Genomic DNA, 11,945 nt, shown 5'->3' with positions numbered 1-11,945 from the left:
ATATTAAATATTGAAAATACTATTATTCTTATACTTATTATTAAGATTTTCTGATAAGGCCGAACTGGCGACAACCTAGAACCAACAACCCTTAACTAGAAATGAATCCATTCGATAATTAATGGTTTGTTTTGTTGTATTTAAAAATGAAAATATTCGTTAATGCTTTCAATATTAAAAATCAACACCTAAATCTGTATTTATGTATTTCTTTATAATTTTTTGAAAAATAAGAATTCAATTTTGTAGCTGGATAAGAGAACTAAAGAAAAAAACAGGGAAAGCAAAGTATTTTGGTAAAGGGTATTGGACAGAATACAATGATATTTTTGATAATATATTTTATATACATAATATACATTTTTTATATTGGAAACTTTTTTTTTAACAAGCAATCAGTGCTGCACATTAACCAGGTAGGTCAAATTCACTGCCCGTCTGGTTCTCTGAATTACAATTGTATGGGCCATACTCATTGGCTGCTTATGGGTTCTGGGATTGTAATTCATAGCACTGGGGGCAGCATGAGTTTGACATATCTGATGTAATCTCACAAAACTGTACAATCAACACACACATACAAGAAGCATAAATTAAAAAAAAAAAGACAATTTTAAAACATGTTAAATACTGAGAACATTGTACAATAGGTACTTATGTTAAATACAAAAAAATAAATAAAATCATGATAGTTTCACATAAAAGTTGTACAAACAATAAATTATTCTTTTTTTTTCAGTGCTGTATTACATTATATGTCTCAATCATAAATTTTCCCAAAAAGTGTTGTATATTGCTTTCCCCAGTAAAAAAAAAAAAAGAAAGATGTTTCCACACAGAGACTTTAACCAATTTGTTAACATTAAGGGGCAGATTTATCAAGGGTCGAATTTTGAAGTTAAGAAATACTTCAAAATTCGACCATCAAATTAAAATACTTCGAAAATCGAAGTCGAAGTTTTTTCCATCGAATTTGGCTATCCTGCGGTCGAAGTAAAATCGTTCGATCGAACAATTAAATCCTTCGAATCAAATGATTCGAAGGATTTCAGCGATCGATCGAATGATTTTACTTCGACTTCCAAAAACTTAGAAAAATGCTCTAGAAGGCCCCCATAGGCTAACATAGCACTTTAGCAGGTTAAATTTGGCGAAGTATTGAAATCGAAGTTTTTTTAAAGAGACAGTACTTCGATTATCGAATGGTCGAATATTCGAACGATTTTACTTCGAATCGTATCGAAGTCGTAGTAGCCTATTCAAATTGACATTTGCAAGCTTCTTAAAATATCAGTATCCTAGTTCTTATGTTTAAAAACCACGCGGTTCATTTTCTTGTTATTGTTCAGTGACAGCTTCAAGTCGTTTTTTTTTTTTAAAACACTGACACTATCATTGGTAATTGTCTCTAATTCTATTTGTTCCATGCATCTCTGCTACTTTCTCCTGAAATTGTCTGAGAATGACAGTTGTGTTCTTAAAACACAAAAAGTGGCTAATTTAATCATTAAATGCACTCAGGTAAAAATATAATAGAAAATTGAAAACTATTTTATAATGTCTAAGGGAATTTTACTGTAAGAGTAGGCAGTAAAGGCATTTTACTGTAATAGTAACTAAAATGTGGCACATTTAAAAAAAACAAAACAAAGGATTATGATTAATGTTTAATGATGGGCGAATCTGACCTGTTTTGCTTCACTGAAAATTTGACAAAATTTAATGAAACAGCAAAAAATGTGTCCACTGCATTGACGCCAAGGGGCAAATCTGGCGAAGAATTTCGCTCATCATTAATAAAGATCCTATGAAGAAAAAACATTTCTTCTTACACATTGATCATCTTTTAAAAGAATATTAAGGCCTGATTTAATTCATTAATTTTTATATTTCTTTATATAAATAAACTCACTGATGTATCAAAAATAACGAGACAGTTACATGACTATCCATCAGTAAATCAAAAATGAATAAGCTAATTCCAATTAAAATATTCATTTTTTTTTAAAATTTTACAAAAAATAATTGATTAAATCAATTTATAAAGAAAATATAACTTTATTGCATGTTATCTGTGATCTTATTTTCTGTACTTTCTGTAATTATTTTATATATTTTAATGACATAAGCTTATATTCAGTTTTGGGGAAAATAAATGTTTTTATATTATAATAATCTCTATAAAAAAGTTTGCTTTAGAATTTTCTGTTCAAGGGATTTTCAAGAGCCCTGATTTAATTCCGAATTTTATATTTCTTTAAATAAACAAATTCACTGATCTATAAGGAATAATACAACTGAAACGTGACTTGCCTTCAGTAGAACAAATACAAAAAAGCAAATCTTGCTAAAATTTTACAAAAATAATTCCATTGTAAATGAAAATATATCCATATTTTCTTTCCTTACAATTATGTCAAAATATTATTTTACTGGGTAAACTATTTGTGTCAATATCAATAAAGTAAAATAATATATGTGAAAGCAGCATAATGATTATAACATCTACTTTTATTGGATTGTGTTGTATTACTGTAAAGGTATTTAAACAATATGTACAGTATATTTTTCTTTCTTTTTTTCATTTTAAAACGGATCCTGAACAAAAATGGTTTAATTTTTTTTTAAAGCCCAAATATTTAAAATAGTATGTTTTCAAATATTTAAGATGGCTACAAGTTCACAAATTGATATCAGGTACAAGTTGTTTAAAAAAAAAAAAGTGTTTTGAATGACGTATTTTCCTCTGATGACCTTTTGGTGATGCCAGGAAACTTTAGACTGTGGCTGCCTGTATTTGGTAAAGTCTGTCTGTTTGAAATAAATGTGGCCAAGAATGACCTGTTCAACAACTGGTCTAATTTGTTCTTTTATAAGTGTTTTATATGTGTTTTTATGTCATGTGAAAATATTGCTGACTTCCCGTAACCTAATGAAGCTGTTTTTTTTTCCAAACAATTTTGAAAATGATCCTTGGCCATATCAACTAAAAAATGTCTAGCTGCTTTCTAAAAGTAACAATACATGATGCAAAATCATTTGGGAAAGACAATGGTAAAATTGGCATGATGCTGCATTAATTGATTTGCTATCAATAGCAAAATGATTGATCTCTGCAAAGTACTTCAGTTTTAGGCTCTAGTGTTGGTATGCTTTATTTCCAGATGCATTGTGCCACAGTTGGTATATTCAGTCTTAATATTTTCACTCTAAATTTTTTTTGATGACTTGTCTAGAACATTCTGCAAAACCTTTTTTCTCTCTGTGTGGAGACAGTCTTGGATACATGTGCTTTGCCTTTGAATGTTTAAGCATTTTGGGGTACATACTATAAAGCAGAGACAGCACTCACAGTTTGCATCCCATAATTTACTTATGTGCCCTCATCCACAGTTAAGGTACTGCGAATGACAATACAGCATTGTCTATAAAGAGAAACACACCATAACACCCCAGAAAGCCTCTTATAGCTCACTATATAATGCAGCTCATTTACAGCCAATCAGAAACTTAGTAAATTAACATTTTAAGGGGGTAATTGTTCCCATTCTAATAACTTACATTAACCAATCAGCAGGTAGCATTCTTCTGGCCTGCTGTTTGAAAGCAAACATCTGATTTGTTGTTTTGGGTCAATAGACCTGGGCCACCTGTTCCCACATTTTAGTAATTAAGGTGTGCAAACATCTGATACTCTAATGGCTAAATTACTTCACTTGTATATAATATTCTCTTTTTTAATCTAAGTGTATATATGTATAAAGAATGTCAGATGTTTACAACACTCCAATGACTTTTTTTGGTTCTAAAAAAAAATCTTTCCACAGAATCAGCTGTGTACCTTTGACAAAGATTGTAACATTTTTTGAGCAGGGAAGGCATCACATTTTCTAAAATGAAAATCTGCTGTCATAAATGAATGGGGTGTGGGGGGTAAGGAACCCAAGAATGAACAGCAGCAAGCTGTTTTTCCAGTAAATCTCTCCAGCAGCCCCTGTATGAAATGGAATGGTCACAGCAGCTGCAGAAATACTTTGGTCAATCTTGTGCTTAAATAAAGAAGCAAGTGATATAACGTGGCACACAATATGACACATATAGTATTTACAATCACCACAAGTATAACCTACTGCATGCCATCCACAAGTACAAATTAACAGATGTTCCTCAAGGTTTTTTTGTTCTATCTAGAGGTAGGTGGCAAAATAAGGAGATCTTTCTCCTCGGAACCTCCATTACTATATGTCACGTTCTACCTTTCATGATTTTGAGGTTGTGTTGCCATTTTATGGTACACATTATAATCTTGATGAATGTTTTCTTTTGGTAGAGACTCAACAAAGCCTCGGCCTACATCTGTGTAGATAGAGATACTGTAGCACTACAGTAAAATCAGAGCAAACGTAAGTCCTTTGGTTAACACTTCTTCAGCAAACACTGTTTAAATGCTGATGGTCTCTGAGAAAGTAGGCACCCTTTAGCTAATTTTCCGTGTCCATCTTGACACTGGACAGTCCTGGTGTGCCAGCCGGTGTCACATGTTCTGGAGCAGGAAAGCCATGGTCCTGTCACCCACTGTGGCTGGGAAATCTTTGGGACCACATTGTTAATGTTATTTATACTGTTTGTATTAGAATCCTGTTTTGAAGGTACATAAAAACTGTAACGTACATCAATAGGTTTGCTTTGATCTGTGGCAAGGATCTGGACTACTAACACTTCTTGAGTTGATGAATGTCCCATGGAATGAAGCATATCTTCTGCATGACTCCAGCCACTGTAGTTCATAACAAAACCATTCATTTCAATAATGGTTTCAGATGTAGATATCATATACTTCCCATTGGTGATATATTCCCCCGTTTTCTTTTTTAATGCCAAGTAAGCTGTAAATCTAGTCTGGTCTTTGGCTTTGTACTGTCGTACTTTTATGTGGGTTGCACCTTCAGGAATCTTAACGATATCAGTGTAGCCTTTGCTGTAAAACAAAGAGAATGCATTTTAGAAAGAAAATGTTATTTTAATACACAATATATAGAAATAAAATGTTTGTTGGAGGACCCTACAATTTTGTTTACATTATCATCTGTGGGAGCTAAATCCTGTGAGCACTGGTCGTTGTATGACAAACTGGAAACTTATTTTATCTAAACATGAAACTTGATCCAAACATATACCATTCTGTACAAGGAATAATATTTTTATTTTAGGGTCACTTACCCAAATGTGGTTACCAGATATTTCTTTTGAATGAACCTAATGATATTTAAATCATTTCTATAATTATTGAGAATGTGGAATCATTATGGACCCATTCCATTAATCTAAATGAGTGATTTGAATTATTTAATTGAAAGAATGCTCCAATTTGACATTGAATGGAGGAAACTATAAAACTAGTTGTTTCCAAGTATATTTGTCGTTAAACTTTTGTAAGAGTGACATTAACTACCCCCATACTTCCAAATTATACATACAAGTATAACATGCAAATCAAAAATGTAGTGCAAAGTTACACAGGAAAATGGAGGTCCATGTCTGTAGAGCTTGGCAAAGGTTGAGTAAAACCAACCCAAAATAATATTGTGTAGTAAAATGTGCCCAAACTTACCAAACAGTCCAGTAACTGCTGCTTGGTTGGTCATCTTACTGCATAACTTTTTCCCTAATAGCCTATGTGCTACAACCACAAGAACATCTGCCACCATAAGGCTACCTTCAGTAAACTTATATGTAATTTGGCCAAGTTGTGTAGCTCTAGCTGCAGAGAAACAGCACCTCCCAGAATTCCATACCAGGGTGTGAAGATGAAGACATTTGTTAGCATGTTCATGACCCAGCTATGATTTGACTTTGCAGATCTGAAGCCAGGGCAAATGTCCACATTCTCACTTGTAGAGAGAGTTATACTTTGTACTAGAATACTATAGATATTATACGTGTTCAGCATTTATAACCCAATTTATTGAAATGTTTTTAGCATATAAGGCTATACTGTACATCTACAACACTCCCTTGCAACTTAAAATAAGTGACAGATTTTAATCTACCCACGCAATAAGTACAAAAGGAATGCTTTTAGTGGTAAATGTTGAATTTACAAGAGGGTCACTTTCTAAATAAAAAAATACTTTAATGCTCAAGGCATTTCTCTTCTGGAAAATGAGTTTATTCCCCTAAATTCTAAAAACACAATGACAAAAACTTGTTGAGAATCCCTTGAAACTATGTGCAAAGGCTACCTACTTGCTTTTAGAAATTCAAATCTCACACAGGGTATTTTTCCTGTGGCAACTAAACCTGGAGGATAGTCATGCAAATGTGGTGTATATTGTGTGATATTACATGATTGCAAGCAGGGTCAGCTTTAGGGTGAATAGTGCTGCTGGCAAAATTGAGCTTTTGCTCTAGTCCAAAAAGTCCACCCATAGACAATTTGAAATCTAGGGTACAATGAAAAAAATATATATCAGTTTTCAGAATAGGACTTCCATATGGTGCCCTGTTCAAGGTTTACAGCCAAAAGGTTGGCAATAGTTGCAAGTGAACCAAATAGATGAAGTGTAGTGTAGTAAATTTTGCCAACTGGTATTAATTGGTCTAATTGCCTTGGCCTCTAACCAACTTGGACCCACTTGCCCACAAGTCTTGGCTTACAATTCTATCTACCCAACCCGTAACATACTATCTGCCACCTGCCCTGAAACAGGTGGAGGGCAGAAATGGAGATGGAATGACTGATGTGGGAATAAAAGAGCAACATGCTCTCAGTCCTTAGCCAATCTGCAAGGCAATAAGACAACTCCTCAAACCTCCTTATTATTGCAGGTACCCTTCTAGGTGCAGAACTTGATAACTTTTGAAAAGATATTGGTAGTTTTTGCTTAATTTAGAAATTCTGTAAATTAGCAAAATATTATAGGGGACAGTTCTTGGCTACATTAATCTTGCTCCAAACGTGGAAATTAAAATACTTTTATGTGATGGTTAATGACTCTCTATAATATATTTTCAAGACAGCTAATTTTCACACTAATTTTCAACTATTGAAAGCTATCCTAACCTGCACCAAGTGTTTTAATGCTGTTCTATGTTTTTGTAATTCTGTTCTACAGTTCCCATCTTTGTTTTAACATAAATTCACGCAAATAACATATCTGAAAATGAATCAGAATAAACACATATATAATTATATAAATTCTTCAATCCTGACTATTGTTCTGCATGGGTCACAGTGAACAGATGAGATAAAGTCTAAGGTCAATCAGTTGATCAGTCTGACAAAAAGATTGCTGCAGAGTAGACATGATTAGTGACAAGAACCCCTTACTGACGCACGTTGGGATTATTTTCTTACTGACACATCATAGCAGGCAGCCTTGACAGTAAAAGTCTATAAAAGTCACTGTCTCTATTATTAGATGATTAGGTAGTTGTCAAAGTTGATGGCAGATTTATCTTTTAAATACTTCTAAAATATTTACTGTTCAAAACGCAAACTTCATATTCAATTTTTAACAACTTGTGCATGTAGAGCACCCCTATGCAATACAAATTCTCTATTATATTCCCATCATGCCCTTGGAAAGAACAGTCTTGTCATTGAGGTCACACTGTGCCACTGTTTCAATTGCACACCATTTGAATGGAAATTGGCCTGTAGTTGGAATCTGAAGGCTTCTAATAATGATTAGGTCAGTTTGTTGTCATTTGAAGGCCTGATTCTCCACCTCTCCACTTGCTCCTCCACAGGGTCCCTGTTGATCATTTTAGCCCCAGCCTGACTCCTGCAATAATCCCCTTCCTACCACTTGGTGAAGACGGGATATTATCAGCTGATAACATAAATAGCACCCTGTTCTACCTTTAATTTCCTTTTGCATCCTACTAGCTCCATCCCTATTTGGATTCCTACAAAAACAGCATTGCCCATAATCCCCTTCTCCTAACCAAATGGTAACCCTATTCCTTACTCTGTCTTGGCCCTGTTGTTCACAATAGAAAGACACTGGAGCCACACACATGTTGCATCAAAACAGTGTTCTGTTTTATCCACCCAAAATGTTATCTTGAATTGGCACTCGGTGACCATAATAAATGGGTAGAACACCTTTTTGAACGTGTGCAGCTCCTATCTCATATTATTGCCGACTTGATACCCCGCATACCATGTGCATGTGATAACTCACCCTCGTGGTCTAGTGAGGGTGCGATGCCTGCCGCATCCGAGCCCCCTGCACCATTCTTCCGGGTTGCAAGTTCGGATTTATCCAGAAACTACCAAACGTGACTTCATCAAAGGCGCAAAATTCAAATATTTAAAGGACTCTTTGTGTAGTTTTCATTGCCCAATGTAAGAGTTATTTTCTAGAAGTTCCTGGGTGCGTTTCTACTGTGAATTCCTACTGTTACGGATTCTGCCTATCCCTGGTTCTCCTCCTGTCTGCTGCATGTCCTGATTAATGCCCATTTTGACAACTCTTTTGGATTCTGTTTTTGTACTGCAATTCTGGTATGTTTGATCTGGCCTGTGACCCTGACCATCCCTATGTCTCCTGCATCTGTACCTGGCTTTTGACTATGTTCCTTGTTCTACAATACTCTTGGTTCCCTTGCTTGTTTAGAACTCTCTCCTTGATTCTCCCACAATAAGACCAAGCAGCATCTGAGTAGCGGAGGGCTCCACCCAAAGCCAAAGACGGTTGCTACAGGTGGAAGAGTAGGCCGAGACCAGAACCTGCATTACAGTGCAATTCAGAACTCACTAGCGGATATCACTGTTTGATGTCATTCTCTACATAATAGGCCTTATCACAGAAGGAGATGGGCCTTGCTCATTGTGGGGAGAACTGTTGGGTAATATATGGAATGTGAGGGGGTTGCAGAGGATTTAGACCTCTCAATATGAAACAGGCTAGAAGTAAGGACTATAAAGGATCTCAACAAACATCTACGACTCTATCCAGTTCTGCCACCTCCACACACAAACATGTTTTAGTAATTTCCTATCCCCTGATGTAGATATTCCAAGCAGATACACGGTATGAATTTCCATGTCACTGATATTTTATTGCCAAGTGCACACATTGAACTTCCTCCATGTACCTGAAGTACATTTACTTGGCTTGCACATTACTGCATCTCCATCGATACAGTCAGAAAGTGTTTTTAGCCATTACACTGGTTATTATTGTCTATTTCATGCCTTCCAGCTCCTAAATGGGCACTTTTTTGGAGTTATCATTTACTTTTTTTTCGTCTATGTGCAGTCAGTATCTCTAAGTGTTTTCTGAATGTTATTCTGATATTGAAGGACAAGAAATAGCAGAGCATGCAGTTCTTCTGAATATGAGATTACATCACCAGATAAATATTGAGTGAAAGGAAACATCTGCTGACCAGAGCAAGCATTTATCACTGAATTAATGGGGTTGATTTATTAGAATTTAAATGATAATATCCCATCCACAGCCAATCTTCCCTCTTTCTCCTTAGCTAATCCCTAGCTCTTGTTCTGCATGGGTCCCTTTCTCCAGCTTCCTACTAGATCATGGCTATTAGATATCTACAGATGCAGCCACTTTGGTTTGTCTGTTTGACACAGAATAACTAAACACAGATATCCCATTTATCTCATTTAACACAGAAAACTGTGTCACAACATCCCATCTAATTAAAGCATTCACCATTGTGAACAATGGTGCTTTGGTATGCTAATGAAAAGGTTAAATGCATTAAATGAGTTAAGATGACTTTAGATAACCCAGTTTCTTCAATTAACCCTGAGTCATGACGCATTTAACTCACAAATCCAAGTGGCTTCATCTGTACATTGCATTGTTCTCAGCAAAGCAGGAGATCATTTACACCAAAATTGTAAGGCTTCCACCATGGAGAGGCCAGGACCAGTAGCAAGGGGTCTCAGATTAAGGGAGAATTCATATGTGCTCTTATAGATACACTTGAAAGCTCAGCTTAAGGTCAGTAAGTTTGTGATTTGGGATGAACATTTATGGGGTTATTTATCAAAGTCCAAATTTATCTCAATATTTTCTGCTTCAAACTCCGATCAAATCCGCTCAGGTTTTTTACGCTTATTTGTTATTACATTTTCCTGAAAATTTGCTTTGCGGGAAAAAAAATCAGATTTTCATGATTTTCATCCGAAAACTTCGGGGGATTGCACGAAACCCAGCGCACATCAAAAAATCATTGGGACTTCTCCCATTGACTTATATGCAACCTCAACAGGTCTGAGATGCCGGATTTTCAGTTTCAGACTTTTACATCCTCAGGGTTTAATAAATTCTGTCCAATTTTATAACTAAAAAAAAAAATCACAATTTTTTGTGATTTTTGAATTCGGAGTTTAGTAAAATAACCCCCTTAGTGAGTGACAGATATGATTGCCATTCTCATTAAAGGAGAACAAACACATGATAAGAACCCTAGAACCCAAATGAGGCTTCCCTCTCCCCTCCCAAACGGTACCACCAGGTACTATCATTCTCTCTACAGGAGCATGTATGGTTGAAGCCGAACCACATTTTGCTTTACCTGAGCATGCTCTGTTTTGGTGGTCACAGTGAAAAGAAATTTAAGTGGAACCACATGGCATTCGGTAGTTGTTTGGCGAATCCCTGATAGTGTGGTTAAGTAAGGGGGGGGGTGGAAGACTGTAGAGGGGACTGTTGTTCTTCTCCTTTAAGGTAAGATTACTAAGACCCTGTGCATACTTGATTAAAGCAGTGTGTTCAAAATCTGTGATATAAAAGTCATGACAAGATCATCAGTATTCTATGGTCCATTCAGAGTAGTATAGAGAGATATTAATACAGTGAAGTATATCCTTGGGAGAAAAACCAAGCGTCAAAATAAACAATTCTGTAAAAATTGTAAGGAAAAATGCAAGTATTTAAGTTTCATTTTCTTTGGGCTGCATTCTTGTATCACACTCCCAGTTCTGTCAAGTTGAGTCAAATTCAGGGTGGCAGCAAAAGCCTGCATTTATTTGTTCATAATATATGAACCAAATGTAATAATCCACGGCCATCGATTCCTTTTATTGCTAAGCCTGTTGTTGTTTAAACGAGAGGTCAACTTGAAGAGGAAATATTCCAGGGCTGCTAACCATCTGCATTCTTTGTTTAGATAAGACCTTGAGCTGGAGAAGGAGCCTGTGTATTTGAGTTGACTGCAGCACTAACACTAAGCTGCATTCATAACAGCAAAAGGTACACAAGGCAAAATGCTGTCCCAGCCAGACATAACAAGTGAAGTAAGAGAAGCAGTTAATGTCTCCAGGGATCTTTTCATAAAAACATGCCAGGGGAGCACCCTGTATGTTTTCTGCACAAGAAATAGACAAGGGTGTTGTACAAATAAGATTTATCAACCTTTTTTTTGTTTGCAGCACAATCTTTACAAGTAATGTGCATTTAAATGATATCTTAGATAATTCTTGAGAGCATTGTAGGAAGTTATTATGGAAGGCATCAGAAAAGGCTAAAGGATGACATAAGAGAAGAAGATCATGGACAGAGAGAAGCAAACTGGAAGGGGAACGCTTAAAGGAAATCTTAGAAATCGATAAGACCCTCGACATTATATATTAGCGCCAGGATTGCAAAGTGCTAGAAAAGTAATCTCAAATGCTTTTTATCCTGTCCCAGAACCTTCTGCAGTGTGAAAGCTCTTTTATATGAGGGTGCATTGTATCTGTAAATGGTATAACTCAGGATATGTCTGTTTGATATCCCCTGATGAACAGTGATGATATATTATCATTTGCAGAAAATAAGGCTGAGTTAACACAAGCTACAGAGAAGGAGGTGAGCAATGACAGAACCATTGTTACCAGAAAACTGATTAGGCATCGCCATAAGGTTAAAGAACCAAGCATGAAAAGCTAAATTAAATGTAAACTGTATTTATATTCATTTGAT

At 35.5% G+C, this 11,945-nt stretch overlaps 1 protein-coding gene across 1 annotated transcript in view; it reads right to left on the bottom strand.

Moving 5' to 3' along the window:
- Positions 1-1,160: 1,160 nt before the first annotated feature.
- The window catches only part of adamts5.L (ADAM metallopeptidase with thrombospondin type 1 motif 5 L homeolog), a 79,107-nt gene continuing 68,322 nt past the window's right edge, over positions 1,161-11,945 (bottom strand). The window contains exon 8 of the mRNA XM_018245960.2: positions 1,161-4,978. Within this exon, the coding sequence (XP_018101449.1) occupies positions 4,417-4,978 (562 nt within the window). The 3' untranslated portion in view covers positions 1,161-4,416. The remainder of the gene's footprint in view (positions 4,979-11,945) is intronic.

The sequence above is a fragment of the Xenopus laevis genome, chromosome 2L, assembly GCF_017654675.1.
Source record: "Xenopus laevis strain J_2021 chromosome 2L, Xenopus_laevis_v10.1, whole genome shotgun sequence".
In the NCBI taxonomy this organism is placed as follows: Eukaryota; Metazoa; Chordata; class Amphibia; order Anura; family Pipidae; genus Xenopus; species Xenopus laevis.
The sequence above is the reverse complement of the archived record's forward strand: the minus strand, read 5'-3'. Positions and strand labels throughout refer to the sequence as shown.